This window comes from Hyla sarda, chromosome 5 (assembly GCF_029499605.1).
Source record: "Hyla sarda isolate aHylSar1 chromosome 5, aHylSar1.hap1, whole genome shotgun sequence".
NCBI lineage: Eukaryota > Metazoa > Chordata > Amphibia > Anura > Hylidae > Hyla > Hyla sarda.
Window position 1 is genome coordinate 56,740,129 of NC_079193.1, and position 27,922 is coordinate 56,768,050.

The 27,922-nt window shown below is 44.5% G+C and overlaps 1 protein-coding gene across 2 annotated transcripts in view; it reads right to left on the reverse strand.

Annotated features, from left to right (window-relative positions):
* DYNC2I1 (dynein 2 intermediate chain 1) overlaps positions 1-27,922 on the reverse strand; it is an 89,956-nt gene that overhangs the window by 50,637 nt on the left and 11,397 nt on the right. For both annotated transcript variants that reach the window (XM_056519548.1, XM_056519549.1), the window contains exons 3-9: positions 26,239-26,602; positions 24,027-24,103; positions 22,856-23,164; positions 16,086-16,154; positions 12,459-12,530; positions 12,103-12,292; positions 4,316-4,418 (exon numbers count right to left, since the gene is read on the reverse strand). In XM_056519548.1, the coding sequence (XP_056375523.1) occupies positions 4,316-4,418; positions 12,103-12,292; positions 12,459-12,530; positions 16,086-16,154; positions 22,856-23,164; positions 24,027-24,103; positions 26,239-26,602 (1,184 nt within the window). The remainder of the gene's footprint in view (positions 1-4,315; positions 4,419-12,102; positions 12,293-12,458; positions 12,531-16,085; positions 16,155-22,855; positions 23,165-24,026; positions 24,104-26,238; positions 26,603-27,922) is intronic.

Genomic DNA, 27,922 nt, shown 5'->3' on the forward strand with positions numbered 1-27,922 from the left:
TAGCCACAGAAAAGGCCGATTGCAAGATATGGAAGGTGGGTTATTGAGTGTAACGAGGGGGTTACAGTCATGTAGGAAGCCTGCAACCTCCATCAGCAGCAGGCGAGAGGAGAGCCTAAGGGAAATAAGAGAGAGGGGAAAATGGAAAGAAGAGTAAAAATCAGGCACACAAGCTATAAAGAGGACCACGGCCAGCAAGGGGACCTTTCAAGAAGGGAGACGCAAGGCAATACCTGTAGAAATTCAAGTAAACCCTGGTTAAAGGGGTACTCCGGTGGAAAACTTTTTTTCTGGTGCCAGAAAGTTAAACAGATTTGTAAATTACTTCTATTTAAAAATCCTAATCCTTTCAGTGCTTATTAGCAGCTGTACGCTACAGAGGAAATTCTTTTCTTTTTGAATTTATTTTTTTGTCTTGTCCGCAGTGCTCTCTGCTGACACCTTTGTCCATGTCAGGAACTGTCCAGAGCAGGAGAGGTTTGCTATGGGGATTTTCTTCTGCTCTGGACAGTTCCTGATACGGGCATCAGGTGTCAGCAGAGAGCACCGTGGAGAAGAGAAAAAAGAAATTCAAAAAGAAAATAATTTTCCACCGGAGTACCCCTTTAATCTCCATGAGGGAAAGCCAGCGGAAAGGCCATGAAAGGAGCATAGAAGCCCAAGGCTTGTGAAGATTTAAAGGAAATGGACTGCCAATGCAAGAAGGCAGCAGATACAGGGAGAAGCTGTCTCTATGGCTTGGGTTTTTTGTTAGGAAGGCTGTGCTGGAAGAGGATTTAGGATTGCAGGTTTAACTAAGAAGGCAAAGATCAAACACATAAGGAAGATGGACGTCTGGGAGGAAAGGTATGGAGGTTCTGAAAGAGGACATGAGAGACTGCGACATAGATGACCCCACCTGCAAAACAGGCACATCTGTTAATCAAATGTAAAAAGGAGGTCCGTCCAGGAGATAATCTGGGTGGCCAAAGTTAAAGGGGTTCTCCACCATAAGGTGATTTTAGTACGTACCTGGCAGACAGTAATGGACATGCTTAGGAAGGATCTGTGCTTGTCTTGAGAATGTCTATGTTGTGAGATTACCATAACACTGTGACTAGCTGTTTGTGAACTTGTATTTCCTGTTTGAGTTTTTCTTTATTGTCTACAAATCCCATCATTCCATTTTCCTCCCTCCCACACATCAGCCACCCCACCCATTGAAACAAAAATGAGCTGCATCCATTCAAAAGACCTGTGGTTTTCAATCAGGGTGCCTACAGCTGTTGCATTAGTTGCAGTTTAATTTCTCTCCCACCAAGGGATCCCTCCACCCATTGAAGCAGACAGGCTCCCTGTCATCAGCTGACTAGTGAGTCAGGTCTCGGCCGCATTGCAACCTGGGAAAAATCAGAGACAGCAGTCATTTTGTATGCTGATAAAAATAAATATTGAGGTGAAAATCACAGAAGAATTGTGAGAAAACAGTCACACACAGGTACAGACACTATATTATGAACTACACTAACTTTACAGCCCCTGTAGCATAGTCAAATAAAACAAATTCCTGGAATACCCCTTTAAGGTATGCTTTTAAAGAGACAGCGGGCGGCACAACCTACTTCTGCTGAGGTGTATATGGGGGGGTCAGGCTGCTCTGAAGGATAACACTGATGGGCTGGTAACGGTGGTGCTCAATCTCGGTGAAGTATGTGCAGGTAAGCAACCTGGCAAAGAAAAGGTAAATGAGAGGTCACTCACCAGGTCCGTGCTCCAAAATTCTCTCTTTTATTTTAAGTGCATTAAAAACGCTAGCAAGACAGGGTCAGATGCCTGAATGACGCTGCAATTTGCCACACCATCCAGACATCTGACCCAGTCTTGCTGGTGTTTTTAATGCACTGAAAATAAAATCAAGAATTTTGGAGCACGGACCTGGTAAGTGGCCTCTCATTTACCTTTTCTTTGCCATGTTGTTTACCCCTTTAAGGTAAATGAAGTACTGCCATGAAGGGTGATGCGTATGACAAATACTGCAGCGGACCAGAAGTGAAGAAGATTCTTTGGGAGGACCTGAGAAGCAAAAGCCAGGTTAGATCAGAACCAAAGGTGGGAGAAAGAGCAAAGAAAATCCATTGGGCAGGATCTAAGGCTGTCAGATAAAAGGCTATTCAAGAGAACGGCACGTAAAAAAAAAAAGTCCTCAAACCTGAGAAGGCCCTAGTGCATGTGAGCTCTGAGCTCTAGGCAGCAGAAAGGCCTAGTGGTAAATTCATACAGTTATAGGCTAGAGCAGGGTTTCCCAACCAGGGTGCCTCTAACTGTTGCAAAACTATAACTCCCAGCATGCCCAGACAGCCAACAGCTGGTGTCGTGGCGGTGGTGGTCGCCGCCCAGTGCTACGCCATTTTATGCTAGGGACATTAGGGACCCACTCTAAATAGGTGGCCTTGACATGGCGAGTGGGCTTGTACATTTTGATCAAAACGTATATACTAACAACCTATTAGTTTTTGATATTATTCTGAGAAGCAATTAGATCATTATGCAAGATGTGCAAGATTGTAGATGTGCACCATGTCTGTTTTCTACCCGAATTCAGATTTGTAAATTACTTCTATTTAAAAAAATGTTAATCCTTCCAGTACTTATTAGCTGCTGAATACTACAGGGGAAATTCTTTTCTTTTTGGAACACAGAGCTCTCTGTTGAAATCACGAATACAGTGCTCTCTGCTGACATCTCTGTCCATTTTAGGAACTGTCCAGAACAGCATATGTTTGCTATGGGGATTTTCTCCTACTCTCGACAGTTCTTAAAATGGACAAAGATGTCAGCAGAGAGCACTGTGCTCGTGATGTCAGCAGAAAGCTCTGTGTTCCAAAAAGAAAATAATTTCCTCAGTAGTATTCAGCAGCTAATAAGTACTGGAAGGATTAAGATGTTTCAATAGCAGTAATTTACAAATCTGTAACTTTCTGGCGCCAGTTGATTTAAAAAAAATAAATAAATAAATAAATAAATAAAAAGGTTTCCACCGGAGTATCCCTTTAAAGAACATAAATAACAGGACTGTACTAACCAATGTTGACAGAGATCCCTACCCATTATATTAATCTACACCCTTTTTAGCAGAGTAACAGACATGGGTATAGAGTCACCCCCTCCCCACCAGCTATTTGTGTCTAAACATAGTATATATGGTAATAGTCAGCACTTCCATCTGTGGTGGTGGAGCACGAGGTGGGAGCAGACCAGTATATGGAATAAGAAACCCAGCACTCACAGGTAATGCTAAATCATATGGATTTATTGATCCAGAGTAGAAATCTTTACATGAATGACGCATTTCAGCATATTTCCTACCACAGCTTGCTGCCGATAGGCAGCAAGCTGAGGAAGGCAATATGCCGAAACGCGTCCTTCACGTAAAGATTTCTACTATGGATCAAGAAATCCACATGACTTAGTGTGATGTCCCAGTACGGGATATGGTCCCGTACAGTGCTTAGGCCCTGTCAGGTTGAGTCCCTCTGTGTCCTAGGGGCTCTCCTGCAGGGTCTCCCCCATAGTGTTATACGTATTATGTATAAAGGACCTTTGAGTTAGTCACATGATAATGTGGTCACATGTTCAATTCACATGTTTGTTACCCAGGGAGCACCAGCTAACCAGGTGACCTGCAGCTTGACCTATGGGCTCCTTGCACAGCCCCCTTTATAAAGAAGGGAGGAGCTGCAATCTCTCTCTTTTGCTCTTGTGATTCTCTTTCTGCTGAGGTTAAGTCCAGTCCAGACGTCTCAGAGCCAGTGTCCAGCACATCTGGAGGCCTCAAGACTAACCTACAGCCAAATGTCAGTAAGTCAAGTCATCTCTGTCTGCTGTCACTATCTTCAGTCAAGTCTATTATAGTCAGCATGGCTGCGCTAAAGTCTGTCAAATCGCTGCAAGTCCTAGAAAGCTGCAAGGTCCCTCCGTGTTACTGGTCCCCTCTCTGGGATCCTGGCCGAGCTGTAAAGACTGTTAACATCTGTCTACCTCAGTAAAGATACCGTTAACCCTTACCTGGCCCTGGACTCTTATTTGCCCTGCCTAAGTAGGACTAGCGGTAGTCCCATTCGGGTGTTTATCGGGGAAAACCACGCCCTGGTGTCACAAACATTTAGGGGTAATACCATCTGCCCCATCACTTTAGCATTACCGCTAAGTGCAGTTTTTTTAATTTAATAAACATAGTATATAGTCATTTATATATTATATATATATATATATATATATATATATATATATATATACACACATAAATATACACACACACACACACACACACACTTACTTCTGTTTGCTTGAGACTTGTCCACTAACTTGACGTTGCTTTGCAGATCCAAAATCTATGAAGACTCCCCGCTGTGCGCTCTTCCTTGGAGTGGTACGTTGCCCTAAAAATACAGATATGAAGATAAAGTTTTAAATACAAAAGCATTATTTTAAACAATAGTTAAATTGTGACAAAACATAGCTTTATCAAAATAACTTAAGTTTGTGTGAGTTGTTTGGCGCAATTTCAACACACACTTTTTTGGCAAAGGAAAAAATGAAAATGCTACATTACATTACATATCAATGATCGTACACACAATACAATTAGGGAACCTAGTACTAAGCAAAATCGTTCACAGCGCCATATTCATCATCACACAGAGCTTTTCTCTGTTCTTCCGCTCTGTGTGAGGATAAATATGGTGCTCCCTCAGTCTGATGATAGAGACAAGTATTTATTCATGCATTGTACTTATTGTGGTGAAAAAAAAAATTTTTTTTTACATAGATAACTCACATTGCTTATACCTCTAAGGGTATGTTCACACAGTAGTAATATGCCTGGAATGTCTGCCCAGAAAACACGGGCAGATATTCTGTACATTTGAAAGTCTCATAGATGGCAATGTAGTTCCTAGTGAAAACTAGGAATCGACCGATATCGATTTTTTAGGGCCGATACCGATAATCTGTGGAGGTTAGGGCCGATAGCCGATAACTTATACCGATATTCCGGTATAAGTTATCGGCTATTTAACCCCCCACCGCCACTGCTGCAGATCATTGATTTAAAACAGGCGCTTTAAATCAATCAACTGCAGTGGCTTTTGCGGTGCCATAGGCCGCCGCCGCCACCCGCTACTCTCCCCCTGCCTGTCCGGGGGTCCTGAGTCCTATCACCACCACCACCACCGCCCCCCCCCCCTCCCCTCCAGCACCGCACCCCCCACCGCACCGCCCTGGCCCCATTGCCTCCCCCATCCCCGGTTTTATAATTACCTGTTCCCGGGGCCCGGAGTCCACTCTACATCTGGCTCCGATGGCGTCCTCCTGAGCTGTCACCGTGCGCACTGACGGTGACGTTGCGTGTAGGACGTCACTCGTCATTGTGTACAGCGTAACGCAGGACGCAGCAGGAGCCAGAAGTAGCGTGGACCCCGGGAACAGGTAATTATTAAACCGGGGATGGGGGAGGCAATGGAGCCAGGGTGGGGGGTGCGGCGCGATGCAGTGGGTCGATGGGGGTGGCGGTCGCGGTGCGGTGGGTCGATGGGGGTGGCGGTCGTGGTGCGGTGGGTGGTGTGGCGCAGTGCGGTGGGGGGCGTTCGCGGTGGGTGGTTCAGCATGGTGGGTGGGGCGGCGCGGGGGGCAGCGCTTTATCGAATTATCGGCAAGGTAATTGCCGATACCGATAACGCCCAAAATCGTGAATATAGGCAGATAATATCGGCCAAACCGATAATCAGTCGATCCCGAGTGAAAACCACAGAAAGTCCTTAGAAAGTCCATCTTAGGGTAAGGTCACACATGCCATTTGTGTTGTGTATTTTCTGCAGCCCATTTTGCTACCCATTGATTAATCCCTTAGGGACTCAGCCCATTATCACCTTAAGGAACCTTTTTTTTGCAATTCTGACCACTGTCACTTTATGCATTAATAACTCTGGGATGCTTTCACCGTTTATTCTGAGTCAGAGTTTGTTTTTTCCTGACATATTCTACTTTAACACAGTGGTAAATTTATTTTCTTCGTGAATAGGAGATAGTAAGTAGTCTAAACACCAGGGCTGTGGAGTCAGAGTCGAGGAGTCGGACAAAATTTTGGGTACCTGGAGTCGGAGTCGGCAAACAACGCACCGACTCCTACTAAATCTCCTACTAAATTTAGATTGGAATAAAATAGAAAGCAAGTTTAAATGTCCCAATTCACAAAAAGTTATAATTAATGACTTCTCTACTGTAAGAATAAAGACCAATGCATGCAGTGCCTCATGTAACCGCAAAACGAACACGTTAAGTTACCATGAAGAAGCATGCTTTTCCTGTGCCTCACTATATTGCACGCAACGCACAATTAGGAGCGGCAATACTTATACTTTCCATAGTGTTGTGCTCTGCTGCTACAGGGAACACATGGGTAACCTAGCCTCTCACTGATTAGGGATTAAGTAAATATGTTTTTTTTTGCAGGACTAGAGACACTTGTATAAGTGAAGGGAATGGAGGGTCAATAGTTCAAGACCATTGGAAAAACTGCTGCCATTCAGCTAAGGCTATGAAAACTTGTAAACTCCGATTGTTAGCTTAAATGGGCACTGTCATCAACATTTTTTTTTTTTATATCTTGTAGTACATATGTACTACAACATATCTCTAATATATTTTCATTATTTTTATTTTATTTTTTTATTAAAACCTGGTAATTTACATTTGAAAACCGGCCACTAGTGGCTGGCTGCAGGCTGGCGTGATGTCACGCCTGAATTCAGAATGATGTCGGCCGGGCAATCGGTCCGAATTCATTCAGCCTGCGCTCGCTCCCTGCCTGTCAATCAGACAGGTGGGAGCAAGTGCATTGGCTCCCTGGCCACTGGCCGGGAGGCCACTCCTCCCGCACATGTCGCCGCTGCTGCAGGACTCTGCGGCATGTAAGTATGTTTAGGGGAGATGGAGATATGTTTAGGGGGATCGGGGTTTTAACACTTGGGGGAGAGCGGGGTTCGGGGTTTTAACACGGGGGGGGGGGGGCAGGGGGGCTGGGTAGTGCCGGGCCCATGGTCCTGACTTATTGTTTTCAAAACTGGGTGCCTCCAGCTGTTTCACTACTACAACTCCCAGCATGCCCTGACAGCCAATAGATGTCAGGGCAAGCTGGGAGTTGTAGTGGTGAAACAGCTGGAGGCACCCTGTGTAGATGAACTATGGGCGGAAGTTGGCCCCCCCAGCAGGCATTAGTGACATCAGGAACACAAAAAAGTATTTTTAATATAGTAAAAAAAATAAAATTAAAAGCAGGGAGGGGGTTAGGGATAGATGGCCAATAGGCAGGGACAGAAAAAGAAAAAAAAAGAAAAAAAAAAGGATGGTGGGAGCTATACTTTAAACATGACTATGGGATTCTACTAGGGAAATCATGTTTTATAATAAATGCCCCTTCCTGGATCCTCTCACTGCCCTATCTTCAGCAGCAGATGAGCACACAAAAAGGAGAAGGCAGCAGCTTCTGGCCAACTACCTCTCTCTGCTAGAAGAACTTGGAACAGCTTCTTGGATTCAACTGTAAGTGTTCATAAATACATTCGCATATTAATACAGAGGAGTCGGAAGTACAAAAAACTGCGGAGTTGGAACATTTATCTACCGACTCCACAGCCCTGCTAATAACACCCAAAAATATATATGTAGTAAGGAATTATGGGTTCAAATGTGAGTTTAAAACATAATTTATTAGTAGATACAATAATTAATAATATACCAAAGTGGATGCCGGCAATTCACTGTGGTAAAATGTGTATAAAAACATATATATCAGGTTCAAACAAGATTACACACTGCCTACAAGTAACCAGAAAGTGTCCACAGCTTAGAAAAGATGGTAGTCCATAGCAACAGAAGGAAAACGTAAGTTCAGGTAAAGTCAGAGAAGCGCTGGTACACCGCAAGAAGTGCCCACTCCTGCAGCGCTACTGATGTGTGCGCTATATTACTGGTATTCGTGCCAATAATCACAGGATTACTGTGGAAACTGGCGATATTCCCAGGCAGTCTCCACAGTGATAGTATTAGTGGTGGGTGAGAGACTGTAGCGCCACTCGGCAGTCTGCAAAGAAGGTAATCAGGTTCACTCACCCACCCTTTGGATCCGGAGGAAGGACATCTACAGTCTTCTGGTCCCCACAAATAGTGCCGGTGTTCTTGCTTCAACCGGGGAAGTCTGCCGTGAGACAGACAAGCCCTGCTGGTGAGCGATGTCTTGGCGTGAGGGATACCTTGCTGTGCGGGCCCTTGTGGAGATTTGCCCACTCTGATGATGCGCAGGATGAATGATAGGCTGTGAGGCTCTGGCAGAATGGTTGATTGGAAGTATGGAGTGGGTTCACTTAAGCATCAAACGTGTTTCGAGTCTCCTGGGCTCTTCCTCAGGATTAGCCCATGAGGCTCGAAATGAGTCTGACAGACCCCCCTCCCTTAACATGTGACCCTATTTTGGAAACTACACCCCTCATGGAATGTAATAAGGGGTGGATTGAGCATTTACACCCCACTGGTGTTTGACAGATCTTTGGAACATTGGGCTGTGCAAATGAAAAATAAAATTTTTAATTTTCATGGACCACTGTTCAAAAATCTGTCAGACACCAGTGGGGCGTAAATGCTCACTGTACCCCTTATTACATTATGTGAGGGGTGTAGTTTCCAAAATGGGGTCACATGTGGGGAGGGCACTGTTCTGGCACCATGGGGGCTTTGTAAACGCACACTGCCTTCAATTCCAGTCAAATAATCTCGCCAAAAGCCCAATGGCGCTCCTTCTCTTCTGAGCATTGTAGTTCGCCCGCAGAGAACTTTACGTCCACATATGGGGTATTTATATACCCCATATTTATCAATGGTGTTACAAATGTTGGGGGCTTTTTCTCCTATTACCCCTTGTGAAAATAAAAAATTTTGGGGTAACACCAGCATTTCAGTGAAAAAAAAATGTTCACGTTCAACTTTAATGAAAACCCGTGGGGTGTAAAGGCTCACACTATACCACTATACCCCGTTACGTTACGTGAGGGTTGTAGTTTCAAAAATCACATGGGGGTGTTTTTTTTTGTTGTTGTTTTTTTTGCCTTTATGTCAGAACCGTTGCATCAGCCACCTCTGTGCAAATAACCAATTTAGATCTCATATGTACATGGTGCCCTCTCACTCCTGAGCCTTGTTGTGCATCCACAGAGCATTTTACGCCCACATATGGGGTATTTCCGTACTCAGGAGAAATTGCGTTACAAATTTTGGGGGTCTTTTTTCCTTTTACTTCTTGTGAAAATGAAAAGTATGGGACAACACCCATGTTAGTGTAATTTTTTTCATTTTTTTTTACACTAACATACTGGTGTAGACCCCAACTTTTCCATTTCATAAGGGGTAAAAGGAGAAAAAGTCCCCTAAAATTTGTAACACAATTAATCCCCAGTACGGAGATACCCCATATGTGGCCCTAAACTGTTGCCTTGAAATATGACAGGGCTCTGAAGTGAGAGAGCGCCATGTGCATTTGAGGGATTTAAACAGGGGCGGACCCGGATGCAAGCGTTACAATTGACTCCGCCACCACAAATACCCTACAGTAGTGGGTTTTTTTTGTTGTTGTTTTTTGGAAACACTGCTGTACGAGGCATTTTACATTTTTAGTGGCGGGTGGGGGGGTGACTGGGTAGATGTAGTGTTTTACCCTTTATTTTGTGTAGTGTAGTGTTTTTAGGGTACATTCACACGGGCGGGGGTTTACAGCGAGTTTCCCACTGGGAGTTTGAACTGCAGTGGAAAATTTGCCGCAGCTCAAACTTGCAACTGAAAATTCACTGTAAACCCCCGCCCATATGGATGTACCCTGTACATTCACATGGGGTGGGGGGGGGGGGGGGGGGCGGTTGCACAAACCTCTCCAGCTGTTGCAAAACTACAACTCTCAGCATGGACTGACAGACCGTGCAGCTGGAGGCACACTGGTGAGGAAACACCAAGTTAGGTAACAGACAAACTCAGTGCTTCCCCACCAGTTTGCCTCCAGCTGTTACAAAACTACAACAGTTGGTGGCACACTGGTGGGGAAACACAGAGTTAGGTTCTGTTACCTAACTCTGTGTTTCCTCATCAGAGTGCCTCCAGCTGTGGCAAAACTACAACTCCCAGCATGCACTTACAGACCGTGCATGCTGGAAGTTGTAGTTATGCAACAACTGGAAGCACGCAACTGCAACTCCCAGCATGCCGACACAGCATTTTGCTGTTCGTGCATGCTGGGAGTTGTAGTTTTGCAACATCTGGAGGGCCACAGTTTAGAGACCACAGCACAGTGATCTCCAAACTGTGGCCCTTCAGATGTTTCAAAACTACACATCCCAGCATGCCAACACAGCCATTTGCTGTCTGGGCATGCTGGGACTTGTAGTTTTGCAAGATCCGAAGGGCCTCAGCTTAGAGACTCAAAACTGTGGTCCTCCAGGCCACTTACCCAGATCGCCGCCGCTGAAATCCTCACGGCCGCCGTTGCCTGGACCTGGATCGGGTTACCTCCACCGTTCCCCCGCTCTGCCCTGACACCCATGGGTGGGCAGAGCTGGAGAACTGAACTTTAACCCCCCCCCCCCCCCCCCCCTTCTGCTATTGGTCAGTCGCTTCTTACTGATCGATCGCAGGGATAGGAGGGGTGGCACCTCACTCCTATCCCTTCAGGGGGACCGGGGCTGTGTCGGACAGCCCCGATCCCCCTTATTTTCCGGGTCACCAGAGAACCGTAGGACCCGGAATCGCCGAAAATTGCTGGCCAATATGGGGGTCCTGAATTATTTCAGCAGGCATCCCGGTCCCGTCCCCGCCCGCCGAGCAGCAGGGACCGGAAATGCTCAGGGCGTACAGGTAATTAAGTGCAAAGGTATCCATAGTCTTTAAAGAGTACCTGTCATGTGCTTGATACATTTTTAAAAACTCCCAGTTCAATTCCCCCATCATGATAAACCACCACCTTTCTTTATTATTTTTGGGTTTTCTACCTTGATATCATTCTGTATCATTTGCTCAGTCTCAGAGAGCTCCACAGGCTGGAAAGGGGCATTCCCAGGCAAGCATGATGTAATCTGAAGTCCTGCTGGGAAGAATGTCCTACCTTACTTCACTAAACACAGCCAAAAGCAGTTCAGTGTGAGATGTGCTGTGATTGCCTGAGGCTGGAGACACCCTTTTCAGCTCTCTGAACTGAACAGCAGCTTGCAAAGGGAGCAGAAATGTTTAGCACAATATTCAGCATTTTCAGCACAATATTAAGCCCTATGCACTGAAGGCATCATGACTCTACACAGTCTAGCTGAGCTCAAAAAGAAAGGGAGCCAAAATATTCAGCTCTTTATACTCCATACACTGTGCTGAGCTGAGGTCCCACCAGCATTTCCAGAGTTTTGTCTCTGCCAGGCTGCAAGCAGGAGTTCAGGCAGGACCAGTAGGAGGACCCCTGGTGGCCAAATTCCAGATATTAATTTAACACAGTTACAAAATGTTATTAGAAAGTATATCAGAAACGTATTTAAAATAGGCTAATCTATAACATTTTTATTACTAATGACAGGTATTATTTAAATTGTCGTTTTATGGAAAACTATTAAACACAGAAATCATGGGAGTGGGTTCTGTGCTCTTTTATCAAAACTCTGCCACAAAAGTAAGTAGGGAACAAGGCACAAGTTTAAATTCAGCTTTAGGCCCCAGAAATCACAAATTTCACTATGAATCTGCACAAAAGAAATGTCTAATATCCAGGAGTATGTCCTCATGTTGTTGGTGCCACTGACTGACCGATTTTTCCTATGTAAAAATATGTCACATGCACAGGCACTAATGTACCCCAAAGTAAAGAAAAGGAGATTTTTTTAACACTTACCGTAAAATCTTTTTCTGGAAGGATCCATTGGGGGGCACAGACCGTGGGTGTATGCTGCTGTCTCTAGGAGGTGTCAGAGACAGCAGAATACAAGGTCTGTGTCCCCCAATGGAGCAGATAGAGAAATAAAAAATATATATTTTTAAATTAACAGATACCTTCAGAGTCTGCGCCATCATCCTGATGATCACTTGCTATGTATCTGTGTGCAACTGGAACTACAGCTATGTTCTCATTCTCCAATAACATGGCCTTCTGGATCTCCTCTACTTCAGCACTCCTGAAGAATGCTGGGGGTCCTGGTGTTTTCTCTTCTTCACTCTCATCTTCAAAATCATCATCATAATCCTAATACATTAAAATATTACCTTTATCAGGCACATGTACAAACATGTATATGTGGTTAAGATATTACAATTACATTTATTTTTATATTTTTGGCTTTTATAACATTGTTATATCACAATAACAAAAAACTTGAAAAACACGATGACATTCCAGTCAGGTTACTTACCTCAAAATCCTCCTCATAGGTTGTAGACTCGTCATTTGCTGTATCAGCGTTATAAATCGTCTCCTCAATTTCCTGTACATAAAAAAATTCTAAATTTTAACATAGCAAAAATAAAATTATTATCATGACATAACTCTACATCTATATATATACATCTATATATATATATATATATATATATATATATATATATACATACATACATACATACAGTGATCCCCCGACTTATGATGGCCCCGACATATGATCATTTCAACATATGATGGCCTCTCAGAGCCCATCGTATGTTGAAGGCAGCATCGACATATGATGCTGCTGTGTGTCGGGGCCATCGTACAAACAGCTATCTGACAGCGCTGACAACTTCAGCAACTGACAGATAGTTGTATAATGTGCCCCGTGTGCCCCGTTCTGCCTCCTGTTACTCACATGCTGTCCTGCTAACTTACGCAGGCTTCCACTGTGAGCTCCGTGTAAGCCCCGCCCCCCCCCCCCCAGTGCAGCTATAGCCAATAGCCTGTAGCATCTTGCTGCAGGCATCCAATGAGCTGCTGGCTGCCCTCCCCTTCCTTTCCTATAGAGCTGTAGTCGGCAGGATGGTAATGGAGGACATTCTGTCCCCCCTGAAGGTATTTAAAGAACTGTACAGTACTGTATGCGATGTCACACATCACATACAATACATATACACACTATACACCCCATACATCAATGGTTCCCTATCAGTGTGCCTCCAGCTGTTGCAAAACTATAACTCCCAGCATGCCCAGACAGTCAATGGCTGTACATGCATGCTGGGAGTTGTAGTTGTGCAACAGCTGGAGGCACCCTGGTTTGTTAAACACTCCCCATACACTCCACATACAATGGTCATCCCAGAACCAATTAGCAGTTTCCCATTGAGATATGTATTCAACATACAATGGTTCCGAGGCCCCAGAACTAATTACTATTTTTACATAGACATATGTACTCGACATATGATGGTTTCAACATATGATGGTTCTCCTGGAACCAATTAACATCATATGTTGAGGGACCACTGTATAAAACTCAATGTGTGTGTGTGTATATTCCAGCATCACGTCCAAACGGCTAAAGATATTAACATGAAACTTGGCACACATGTTACTTATATGTCAACAACAAACATAGGATAGGTAATTTAACCCTTACTCACCCCCATTTGCCAGGGGCGGGGTTTATGTTTAAAGTCCCATACAAGTCAATGGGAAATATATGTTACTGCATAACTTCCAAACGGCCGGAGATATTTCCATAATACTTGGTCACATGTTACTTATATGTCCAAATAAGATATATTATATTATATATTATATAGTTAATTTAACCCTTAACTACCCCATATTTGTGAGGATCAGGGTTTTTGTTTAAAGTCCCATGCAAATCAATGGGAAATATATGTTCTCACATAACTTCCTTACGGCTGGAGATATTTCAATACCTCGTACACATATTACAGGTCGGGATAGGAGGTCGGGATAGGAGGTCGGGATAGGAGGTCGGGATAGGAGGTCGGGATAGGAGGTCGGGATAGGAGGTCGGGATAGGAGGTCGGGATAGGAGGTCGGGATAGGAGGTCGGGATAGGAGGTCGGGATAGGAGGACGGGATAGGAGGACGGGATAGGAGGACGGGATAGGAGGACGGGATAGGAGGACGGGATAGGAGGACGGGATAGGAGGTCGGGATAGGGGGTCGGGATAGGAGGTCGGGATAGGTGGTCGGGATAGGTGGTCGGGATAGGTGGTCGGGATATGGGGTTGGGATATGACAACAATATATGAGGACGGGATATGAAGTCAAAAGCTTCCTCCTTTGTTGATTTTCCTCCCCAACAAGGATTAGGAAGGAAAAACCGGGCAACACTTGGTACTGAGCTAGTAAGTAATAAAATCAGCTTGTATCCAGTTTAAGAGGTAACTATTATTTCACAATACACAGTCACACAGTGACATGTCTGATGTTTTGACCAATACGGGGCCAGGTGCCAAGTCTCCATCTTTCGCTAATTAAAAGAAGCATAAGCTGGCATCGTTGTTCAGGAACAGGAACGCAATGAGCAAGGTATTTTTTTGTTTTTATCACAGGGGATTTGTTATCAGTCATCTCTTACATATACAGCTGTATATCAATCAATGAATATTGTATAACAGTGGTCTTCAACCTGCAGACCTCCAGATGTTGCAAAACTACAACTCCCAGCATGCCCGGACAGCCGTTGGCTGTCCGGGCATGCTGGGAGTTGTAGTTTTGCAACATCTGGAGGTCCGCAAGTTGGAGACCACTGTTGTATAGCATAGAGACAGCATCAGCACCTTTATTGATAATAGTGGTCACATGGCATGCTGCATTATTGCCAGGAGGATAATAAGAGGAAAAGGCTTTAGAAATAGCTTTGTAACCCTTTCCAGACAGATAGATGTAAATTACTTTGCTTCTCATCTGTTAGTAAATTTCTTTGGATCGCGGTATTATGTTTTGCTGTTTTAAGATCTTTTGGCCTACTTCACTTTGTCAGACATGTTCTTTTTAAGTGATCAGTGATCTGGCCAGGATGTGGCTAGTGAAATGTCCTCAGCATTACAAACACTGTGATTAACCACGGTAAATTCATTATTTGACAAGGGGGAGGGGGCAATTACTTTTTCACATAGGGCCATGACGTTTCGGATAGCTTTTATTCCCCCATAATAAATTACGTGATTGAGAACTGCATTTTGTGTTTACTTGGGTTATAGTTATGTCATTTTTTTTATATCTGAAATATTTAAGTGTGAAAAATTCGCAAAACAATAAGAAATCAGGAAAGGGGCAAATACTTTTTCACATCAGATTAGAAATGAAACAATAAGAGTAAATGGGTAAACACCCTGGACCTGAATTGGATAATCTACTTGACTAAGAGAGTTACTTGAGAATAATCTGAGTGAATATCTGAATATTGATAAAGTCAGACAGATTAATCGACTGTGTGCAGATAATAGTTAAATGTTAAATAGATTCAGGAAAAGCAGATAATTCACATATTTCCTATCAATCTATTCAACATTGCAGTGTGTGGGGGTTTGAAACAGTTTCTGAGTGCAGCATAAAAGCTTTCATCTGTTTCTTATATAAATGTTTATCCTGGTGTGCACTGGAATCTCATCTAAAACCCAGGGAGCACAGATAAAGCAATGCAAAGTGGGAGAACAACCGTCCGGACTTCATGTACAATTCACTTTGAAGACCAATCAAAGAAAATAGCTGCAAACGCAAAGTGCTTATCTGGCAAGTGTCCGTAACATCTCCCAGTGCTGCGTCCACCACTGCTATTATTTCCAAAGGGCAGACGCTCCGGCTTTCAAGAAGGTTGAACAATAATCGGTCATCTGATCTCTGGATCAATCAGGATAAGTTTTTCCCAGACAACAGAGTTTTGTTACAAACTTTTTACCATATGCCTTATTTTGTTAAAAAGAAATTATATCTATCTATCTATCGATCTATATATACACACATACATACATACACACACACATACACGGCCATATTTTAATGAATAACATTATGACTTTTCCCTTAAGTAATGATATGACATTCGGCTGGCAAAGGTCACTGTTACCTTCTCATCATTGCTTTCCTGTTTTGCTAGGAATAACTCAGAGCGGCTTTTGTGAACCGAGATGTTCTCCTATTAAAATGGAAACAAAACATTTTACATCATTATTATAATAGAAATCACCACAAAATAGCTGCATCCCAAAAGTAAAAAAGTTTTTGAAAGTTTACCCGTCAGATCCGACAAAAAAATTTTTTTTAATACATCACTCAGTACCTAATCCTGACCATGTACATCTCATTTTTATGTGTCTAGAACCTTCATTTTTTTTTTTATAAGGGTGTGTTCACACTACGGAATTCTCGCGGAATTCAACGAGCGGAATTCCGCGGTGTGAACTTAACATTAGTGTGAATGGGTCTCCGCGAGACCCATTCACACTGCGGAATTTCCGCGGCGGACAATTCCGCCGCTGAAATTGTCCCGCACAAAGAAAGAACATGTTCTTTCTTTGCACGGATTCCGCGAGCACTGCATAGCCATCAATGGTGACGGCTCAGTGCCCAGCGGCCCTAGCGCCGAAGCATCACCGGCGGCGGCCGAAAGGCGGAATCTCCGCTCGCGGAATTCAGCCCCGAGAATTCCGTAGTGTGAACAGGGCGTTACACTTTTAATTTAGCTCACTAGTCTGCATTCCTCTCAAAGGAAGGGGCGTGGCCTCACTGTGCAGGTCTCCGCCCCCTCCCTCAATATGCTGTCTGCTCACATCTCCCCTAGCATTAGCCAAACTACAACTCCCAGCTTGTCCTCACTGACAGTAGCGGGACACAAGCTGACGGTGGGAGCATTTTTCCTCCAGCTCTGAGCCCTGCGCTCACAGCTGTCAATCAAGGAAGTGTGTCCATGACATAGGTGATGACACATGGACAGGACTATTATGTGTCCAAGCAGGCAAAGGGGAGGGGGGGTTCGGGGGGGTTGTCAGATGTTTGAGTGGCTCTTTCAGTATGAAATACTGAAAATTTTCTAATGAAAGAAATTGCAAAACCTATTGGTTATACATGCTTTACAACATATGAAAGGTTTTTGTATCTGACAGTGCCCATTTAAATGTCAGCTGTAGATCAGGCTTAAATGGGTACTGTCAAAATCAAAAACTTTTTATATGTTGTACATCTTGACAAAACATTCACCTTCAAAATAAACATTAGCCTAATATACTCCACACAAAAAATCTCCTGTTTATAGATATCATAGCTTATAAAAAATAAAAAAATAACACTAGGGGTTCATGTACCATCCAGAACACAATCCTGTCTGGCTGCGGCATCATCTTTGTCCCAGGTGAAGCACAGGCTTGGACAACGTGCAGGAAGTGGAGCAGAACTAGCCCTCCTCTGTGCTCACACCTGTCCTATCAGACTGCAGCATGGAAACAGAGGAATGGGTTACAGAGCAGCTGCAGTGATTTGATGAAGAGACCCAGCACAGCACAGCAGACTCAGGGGGAAGTGAATGCATGGTGAGGGAGGGCGGGCTCAGTGCTTGCCTTGGACATGACCCTTCCTGTGCAGTGGATGTCAGAATGAGTGAACAGCAGGACTGAGGGATTTGTGAGCCAAATACAGAAGCTAGACACAATAAAAACATGTAAAGCATCTACCTGGCCTAGTGAGTAACAAATAAAAGAATTTTTTTTTTTCAGTGATATGACAGGTATGCTTTAGAGCACAAGTGTCAATGAGGCTGTGCTGAGCCACAAGATGCATGCCTATTCCCCCCCCCCCCACCCCTCCCTGCCTTCAATAACAGGGGTAGGGAAGGTGTACATCCTACAAAGCCATCCTGCCAGATGGCATCCAATGAAAAGGTGAAGGAGCCATGGAGATGTCACATATCCTGCAGTTAGCTGAATGGATGGGCAGCGTATGCAGGGATCCACGGTGGTGCAGCATATCATTTTCATTGGACGCCATCTGGCATAGCCCTAACTGCTTGGTAAGGATCATCTCCCTGTGGGTGACCATATAAGAATAACCCTCATACTAAAGGTAGACCTATTCATATCAGCTCAATACAAGTGTTCATCTGCCTGTATTAGCAGTTTGTGCACGGACCGCGCTGCACTTACATACCTGCCACACCAGTGAGAGGACGGCAATATACCTACTCACAAGAGGGAATATTTTCACTGGACCATCACCTACTAGTCTATCCTACCTGGGCTTGTTTATCCTAGCACATCTACATATTATCTATACCTCTGTTCGTCGTATCACAACTAGATAAATGTATTCAGTGAGATAAGTGACAGGAAATACTCTGCTCCTGCCTAAATACACTTGTCCCTGAAGAGTTGTGCCGCCATAAAAAATGCGCCACAACGAAACGCGTTGGAAATATGTGGCTTGATTTGTATCAATATTGTATGCAAGTGTTTTACTGAAACCTATGTGCTTGCAAACTATATACTCACCGAATAAATTGCGGAGGTTATTGCAGACCAGCTGGTTTGTTACTGGTGGCTTGCTGTACATACTGCACTCGGTGCCTCCATTCCCTCCAGAACCAGGGAGAGATAGGAGGTTCCTGTTGCAGGTTGGCACTCTAGTAGGGCCTCCCTGCAGTAACAGGTAGGGGGTCCTAGTGGACTAGAAGGGCCAGTGCAGCCCAACCCTTGTGACCTACCTAGCACCTAGGAATAGCTGTGTTTGATAGAACTGTAACATTCTTGTATCTTGTTTATCATTACTAATGTGCTAATATTTTAAATTGTATACTAATAAAATTATGCTTTTATGACCAAGTGTTTCTTCCTTTGCACTGTAGTGAATAGACATGTACAAAGCTGTGTAGGAATTGTATATAAAATTTATTATATAGACCAGTCCTTGAAGGTGCATAGAAAAATAGATTAGAAATAGAAGATGGATGGAGTAATATTAAAATAATTTATTATGGTATATAATGACAACAAATAAATTAGCCTCCTGTCACCCTAGCAGGGCCCTTGCATTGGGTGAAGGGGCTCAGCAAATGGATATATTAGATATCAAAGATATAATGTAATAAAAATGTTGGATAAAAACAAAAAATTAAATAAAAGTTCAGGCGTGTATACTAACTGGAATGATTAGCAGCTGAATTAATGTGCAATAATAAAGTGCACTAGTTTATGGAATAGTTTACTGATGGCACAGTGCAAAGTTCAGCAATTATGTGGCAAAGGCAAGTCCCATTAATGATGCATAATCGATGGTGAAATAATGGCACTTGATTAGCAGCTGAATTAATGTGCAATTATAGGCAATAATAAAGTGCACTAATTCATAGAATAGTTCATTGGTGGCACGGTGCAAAATTCAGCAATAATGTGGCAAAGGCAAGTTCTATTGATGATGCATAATCGTTGGTGATATAATTACACTTGAATGACACAGGGTTGGTGCACGGCACCACTAACCGACCAAATGGGATATGATGGGGAATGCAGTCCGGGCTGGCACGGTAGCGTCCGGCACTAGGGATTGTGCCCGTCTGCGCGATGTCACAGAATCTCAGAAGCTCGGGGTAATCTTCGGATGGCACGGGATAGCGTCCGGCCTGATGGAGGATAAAAGAAGGATAGCCGTAGCTGACACGTGGAGACAGTTGTGAGTCCTGTGCTGGTACGGGAGTGGAGACCGGCGTCTGTGTGTCGGTGTGATGGTGGTCCCAAAATAGGGGGCATCCAGCTGTTGAAATGGTAAAGTCCAACTGATACACGCCTGAACTTTTATTTTTTGTTTTTATCCAACATTTTTATAACATTATATCTTTCATATCTAATATATCCATTTGCTGAGCCCCTTCGCCGAATGCAAGGGCATTGTTGTCATTATATACCATAATAAATTGTTATTTTAATATTACTGGATCCATCTTCTATTTCTATTCTACTTTTCTATGCACCTTCGAGGACTGGTCTATATAACAGTTCTGGCCTTTTTGGGTGAAGGTATCACCAGTAACCTTGGGTACATATTACTTGGCCCTAAGTGAGCTACACATCTTTTTGTACAAAGCTGTGCCTTAAAATGAAGAGGCTGCAGCATTTGCACTACGGCCCCTTCATGCTGCTGATTGGCTATCGACAGCCTATCCTAAGTATAGGCTATCAATATAAAGTCCTGGAAAACCCTTCTTATATTGGCGACTAAAAAACAAAAGGCTGCACTGTCTGTACTGTACCCAATCAACAGCAGAATTTCCTTTATAAGAGTTTTTCCAGAATGAACACTTCACAGAATCATCACTCCCCCTGTCTAATCACTGGAACCCTCACCGATCATAGAGAACTGTTTACCCTATTTAAATAGAGTGACGGTAGGGCACACGTGCTACCCCCCACTCAAGGTTTATGGGTCTGTCCAAGACGGCCGAGTCAGCCCCATAGCCTTTTAATACAGAGGCAGCAAGCATTCTCAGGCATATCTCCACTGAAACAGGGGACACAGGAGCCGTGGTTGTGCCAATGATGGGACCTCTAGCGATCAGACACTTATTACCTATTCTGTGAACATTTTATAAGTGTTGATTCTGGAGAACCCCCCCTTAAATCTGTGATAAACATATATTACTAGCTGGGATGATAGACTCTTTATCTAGATGTTAAAGGTTTTTTTTACCTACAAGTCCAGAACCTATGCAGGCCCCCCATATACATAAAGTATATACTCGAGTATAAGCCGACCCGAATATAAGCCGAGGCCCCTAATTTTACCCCAAAAATCCAGGAAAAGTTATTGACTCGACTAGAAGCCTAGGGTGGGAAATACATCATCCCCCCCCTATCATCCAGACTCCCGTCATTAACACCCCCATCATCATCCCCCCTTGTCATCATCCCCCTCATCATCATCCCCCCCTTCATCATCACTGCCTGTCAATCCCTTCATCAGTGGTCTTCAACCTGCGGACCTCCAGATGTTGAAAAACTACAACTCCCAGCATACCCGGACAGCCATCGGCTGTCGGAGCATGCTCGGTGTTGTAGTTTTGAAACTTTTGGAGGTCGGCAGGTTGAAGACCACTGCGGCCTTCGTCATCATCCAGCCCCCCCCCCCCCCTTTTTGTTTTGTACTCATCTCCCCTCAGCAGGAAGTTAGGGTGAGCTGGTCCGGGCTATCTATGCTGCAGGGACCGTCCGATGGGGATGGTTGGTCGTTGCAGGTTGTCCATTTTCACCGGGGGGGGGCCTCTTCTGTGCGCTTCGGGCCCGGACTAGTGATGTTGCCTTGGCGTCGTCAAGGCAATGTCACTACTCCGGGGCCGTGCCCGAAGCGCAGAGAAGAGGCCCCCCCCGGTGAAAATGGACAGACCGCAACGACTAGTCCTCCCCACCGGATGGTCCCTGAAGCATAGATGGCCCGGACCAGCTTACCCTAACTTCCCGCCGAGGGGAGTTGAGTACAAAACAATAGGGGGGGGGGGGCGCTGGATGATGACTAAGGCCGCAGTGGTCTTCAACCTGCGGACCTCCAGAGGTTTCAAAACTACAGCACTCAGCATGCCCGGAGTTGTAGTTTTGCAACATCTGGAGGTCCACAGGTTGAAGGGATTGACAGGCGGAGAGTTCACTCGAGTATAAGCCGAGGGGGGCGTTTTCAGCACGAAAAATCGTGCTGAAAAACTCGGCTTATACTCGAGTATATACGGTACATAGATTTACATGTCTATGGGTACCTGAACACTCAGTTTGAGTCTCAGTGTATCAGTTTTGTGCAGAGTGTTTTTTTTAAAGGAAAACCATCAGCCAGTTCACCCACACTAAACCCAATACACTGGTTTAAAGTGTCGGTGAACAGGAGTCCATACAGGGGCCATTTACTTTTTTGCCTCCGCTGGCCACCAAGTTATGCCCCGATTTCGTTATTCTGTCCATGCATAGCGCATTGAAGGTGTTGCCCCTGCCGGCTGGCCGCCTCTGCCTCCCGGAGTGAAGGTCCTAAGCCCGCCTCCGCTATTAGCATATTCATTATCTTCAACTCCACGTCCTAGTCATGTGGAGTCACAGGTCACATGAGCGCAGTGCTCTGTCTACAGAGCGCATGCGCCGGAAGATTTCAACCAGCTCTCACGTCCTGATGACGTGGGAGCTCTGTGTAAGATGAGTGCTCAGCTGCACTCACATGACCTGTGACTTCACATGGCTAGGATGTGTAGTTGAAGATAATGAATATGCTAATAGCGGAGGCGGGCGTAGGACCTTCACTCCGGGAGGCAGAGGAGGCCAGCCGGCGGGGGCAACGCATTGAATGCGCTATGAATGGATAAAATATTGGAACTTTACAGGCCAATATCTGTGCAGCCAGTGGACCAAAATAAGTAAGTGCCCCCTCATTAGAATCCTGTTCACCCACACTATAACGTTTATTGGTTTTAGAGTGGGTGAAAAGGCTGACAGTTTTCCTTTAACTGTGAGGTTAAAGCTTGGTAAGCTTGCGGTATTGCTGCTAGGTACACCTTAGGCTTAATCTGTCACATTTTCTTTAAAAAAAAAAATGCAATTGATAAAAAGCTTTATGCAATAAACAACGAAAGGGGTAAAAATCCACTGTAAAAATCTGCAGCAGAAATTGAGATGCAGTGGATTTTAAAATACACACAACAGATCAGTGTAGACACAGACTTGCAGATCAGATGTCACCTGCACAAATCCACTTGTAAAACCTGTAGCATTTACACCACATCTATTCAGCCTTACTAATGTAGTGACATGTAAATCCAAAAGGATTATTTAGATCAGTTTCCTTGATCTTAAAAAGCTCTATGAACGTGTGGCCATCCTTTACCTCAAGATCAGTTTTCTTTGTCTCATGTGCACGGGTTCTGCGGTCTTTCTTATCTCTATGTTCTTGTTCCTTGTCTCCATCATATTCCCTAGAATGTTTTTCTTTGCCTCTGTCTGAATGGGCTACAGAATCTTTGGGGGACCTTTGGTCTGAATGTGTCCCTCTCTCTTGTCTGTGTTGTCTCTTCTCTCTGTCAGAGGTTTCCCTATGTTTTCTGTCACTCCTTCTCCTTTCTCGATCTGCATCTTGATTATTAAACTCCTCACTTTGTTTGTGGTGTCTTAGGTTTCGATCTTCATGTTCATCACTCTTAAATAAGACAATACATGAGATTACATATTTGTCAAATCAGTCACTAAGCTTAAGCTTACACAGAAATAAACCCATCTAAAGACCTAACGAATGTGAAAAGGGGGCTTCTATCTATACATAATATCCTTCTGTTATAGTCCAACAATATTCAGATCCCAGGATGACCCTCCAAAGAAAAGTATTAACATGGGAGTAAACCTGACTACAGGTGGATACAGATCCTGGTGACCTGTCATCACTTTCCAAAATGGGAGCACCCCTTTATTTGCGGCTAAGAGCTGCTGATACCAGTGGATAGTTGTTAGGGTATTAAAACAAATTGTACCTTTCCTGGATCTGATGGTGGTCGCCAAACGTATAAAATCTCCTTTTTATTTCTCACCCAAGTGTCAAGGAAAAGGAGCCAAGCTGCTCAAGTACCACAGCCTGGCACACCTCCTCACTTACCCTCACCTCCATGCCCCCTCTTGATTGACAAACAGGGCTCTGAATATACGTCAATGAGAGGCTAGGAGATTAAAGAGAGTAAGGGGGTGTGCTAGGATGCGGCACTTGAGCAGCCTGGCCCAGATTTCTTGATACTTGACAAATAAACAGGTAATTTGATAAGTTTGGCAACCACTATCAGCTCCAGGAGAGGTGCAGTTTGCTTTTATACCGTAACAGCTGTCCAATAGTGTCTGCAGCTCTCTGCAGCAAAGAGAGCTAACAGATTCCCTTCAAGAATTATACATTATAAAAGGGAAAAAATAAACAGTCATCTGATAAAAATAATCCCAAATCATAAGAAAACTCTTAGATTTTATTAATGAGAATCCTTATTTATTACTGTACATGAAATGATGTGCAAAAAAATTACCTCCTTTTTTCTCCCTTCCTTCTCTCGTCTTTCTTGATGTCGTCTTTCTCGATCCTCACTTCTGTGTTTGATTTTTTCTAAAAATGGAACATTAGGAATTAAAACAATATACAAATATACACATGTACTTTGTTATTTAATGCATTCTAAACCACTTTCAGCAAAAATGTCACAGCCTAAGGCTGTGACATTGCTCGGCAAAACAAAAACAAAAAACTTACACTTACCTGCCCTGATCCCCCAACTCTGCCATCCCAACAGTGCCCTATCCTGCCCTATCATTTCAACAAACCGGAATCACCAATCACTGGCCGAGGCCAGCCACTGCTACAGCCATAACTTGTCTGAGCGTCTTGTGTGACAAAACAAAAGTAGGAAGAGCTGCAAAGCTGGGGCTGGGTACCGTGGGACGGCAGAGATGGAAGATCAGAACAGGTGAGTGAAAGGTTGTGTTTTCAATTTTAGCCCTGTCCAAGCCCAGGAACACACATTTTAGTTTTGCCTGATACTCTTCACACACTGCTCAAAAAAATAGAGAGAACACTAAGATAACACATCCTAGATCTGAATGAATTAATCGTATGAAATTCTTTCGTCTTTACATAGTTGAATGTGCTGACAACAAAATCACACAAAAATTATCAATGGAAATGAAATTTATCAACCCATGGAGGTCTGGATATGGAGTCACACTCAAAATCAAAGTGGAAACCACACTACAGGCTGATCCCACTTTGATGTAATGTCCTTAAAACACGTGCCCGTGTGACCTCCCTACAACGCCTGGGCATGCTCCTGATGAGGTGGTGGATGGTCTCCTGAGGGATGTCCTCCCAGACCTGGACTAAAGCATCTGCCAACTCCCGGACAGTCTGTGGTGCAATGTGGGGTTGGTGGATTGACATGATGTCCCAGATGTGCTCAATCGGATTCAGGTCTGGGGAACAGACGGGCCAGTCCATAGCATCAATGCCTTCCTCTTGCAGGAACTGCTGACACACTCCAGCCACATGAGGTCTAACATTGTCTTGCATTAGGAGGAACCCTGGGACAGCACCAGCATATGGTCTCACAAGGGGTCTGAGGATCTCATCTTGGTACCTAATGGCAGTCAGGCTACCTCTGGCAAGCACAGGGAGAGCTGTGCGCCCCCCCCCCCCCAAAGGAATGCCACCTCATACCCTTACTGACCCACCGCCAAACTGGTCACGCTGGAAGATGTTGCAGGCAGTAGAACGTTCTCCACGGCGTCTCCAGACTCCAGTCACATGTGCTCAGTGTGAACCTGCTTTCATCTGTGACGAGTACAGGGCGCCAGTTGCGAATTTGCCAATCTTTGTGTTCTCTGGCAAATGCCAAACGTCCTGTACAGTGTTAGGCTGTAAGCACAACCCCCACCTGTGGACGTCGGGCCCTCATACCACCTTCATGGAGTCCGTTTCTGACCATCTGAATGGACACATGCACATCTGTGGCCTGCTGGAGGTCTGGCAGTGCTCCTCCTCCTTCTCCCTGCACAAAGGAAGAGGTAGCAGTCCTGCTGCTGAGTTGTTGCCCTCTTGCGGCCTCCTCCACGTCTTCTGATGTACTGGCCTGTCTCCTGGTAGCGCCCCATGCTCTGGACACTACGCTGACAGACACAGCAAACCTTCTTGCCACAGCTCGCATTGATGTGCCATCCTGGATGAGCTGCAATACCTGAGCCACTTGTGTGGGTTGTAGGCTCTGTCTCATGCTACCACTAGAGTGAAAGCACTGCCAGCATTCAAAAGTGACCAAAACATCAGCCAAGAAGCATAGGAATTGAGAAGTGGTCTGTGGTCACCACCTGCAGAACCACTTCTTTATTGGGGGTGTCTTGCTAATTGCCTATAATTTCCACCTGTTGTCTGATCCATTTGCACAACAGCATGTGAAATTGATTGTTAATCAGTGTTGCTTCCTGAGTGGACAGTGTGATTTCACAGAAGTGTCATTGGCTTGGAGTTACATTGTGTTGATTAAGTGTTCCCTTTATTTTTTTGAGCAGTGTATTTAGCTCTTAAGAGCAAGTTTTCTTTATTCTTTTTGTACTCCAGTGACAACAGAACTGTATTCAAAATTCTGCTGGTTGTCCTTAGTACAGGTTATCTCCATGTCATTATCAAACATATGAATTAACAGCTCTGCTGTATCTGGTATCATTGTTGTTTAGTCTAACATTATCACTTACCCTGACTGTCTCTCATCTTTCTTTCCTCTTTGCTCAGGTCAGATGTTCCATGTTCTTTTACTGATTTCTCGGCCCTGCCCATTTTGTCCCTTGTTTTCTCTGTGTCCTTGGATCTGTGCCTTTCTGACGTATGATATTTGTCATTGTCTCCGTCTCTTACTTTTTCCTTTTCTGTACGGTGCTCTGGAATATCCCCCCTCTCTTTGTCAGCATGCCTGTCTCTCTCTGGATGCTTTGGACGCTCTCTTTCATCTATCTTCTCATCAGGCCTATGTCTGCGTCGTGCATGTTCCCCTCGGTCTTCCTCTCTGCGATGCCTTCTTTCCTTATGCCTCTTATCATTGGTGCTTTCAGACTGCATAGTCTAAATAATGACAGCAAAATAAAGCCAAAAGCAAACACGATTAAGCCAGAGGGATAATCTAATAAAATGATGAAAGACATAACAGCAAACAGGCTGATAAGCAGGTTGTTTATGCTGTAATGCTGATAAATTATTCTTAGTAATCCTGGTAAGGTGTGACCACTCATTTTAAATATGTAAATGCAAAATAAGCCAAGGCCTTCACATATAGGACCACTAAAAATGGAATTGCTGAGCTGATCACTGGAGATGAAAACAAGGCAGACTCATGGGTGGACTAAGCATTCTGGCATTAGGTGTTCAGACCGCCACTTATCTCAAGAAATAGCCGGGGCTTGCGGATGTGCGCTTTACTCCCTGGCTCCCTGTGATCTTTTTGTTAAGTCTGTTTACGGGCCTGGGATGATGGCAGATTTGATAGGGAGGCCTGTGATTCCTTTCCTAGGGTTTTAGTTTGAGCCAGATCAGCACAGGTGGTTACTGGGCTTTAAAACAAGGTTTGCAGGAGAGGCTGTGAGTTATGTTCCTCAGATCTGCAGCCTTTAAAAGGGGTACTCCGCTGCTCAGCGTTTGGAACAAAACGTTCCGAATGCTTAGAGCCGATGCCGGGAGCTTGTGACGTCATAGCCCTGCCTTTAATGAAGTCACGCCCTGCTCCCTCAATGCAAATCTATGGGAGGGGGCGTGATGGCTGCCACGCCCCCTCCCATAGACTTGCATTGAGGGGGTAGAACATGACATCATGAGGGGGCGGGGCTATGATGTCACAAGCACCCGGCGCCAGCTCATTTTGTTCCAAATGCTGAGCAGCGGAGTACCCCTTTAACCCCTTAAGGACCCATGACGTACCGGTACGTTATGAGTCCGCTCCCTTTCTATAACGCAGGGCCACGCTATGGCCAGGACCCGTGGCTAATAGCGCAGGGCACTGATCGCAGTGCTACGTGCTATTAACCCTTTAAACGCGGCTTTCAAAGTTTAACGCCGCACCTAAAATGAAAGTAAAACATTGCCGGTTAGCTCAGGGGGCTGTTCGGGATCAACGCGATGACAGTAGGAGTGTCCCCCTACCTTCCTCCATGCTGTCCGATCGCCGAATGACTGCTCAGTGCCTGAGATCCAGGCATGAATCATTGATCACTGGTTTCCTATGAGAAACCATTCATCAATGTAAAAGATCAGTGTGTGCAGTGTTATAGCCCCCCTATAAAATTGCAAAAAGAAAAAGTTAATAAAGATCATTTAACCCCTTCCCTAATAAAAGTTTACCCCTTCCCTAATAAAAGTTTTCCCATTTAAAAAAACTAAAACTGTAAATAA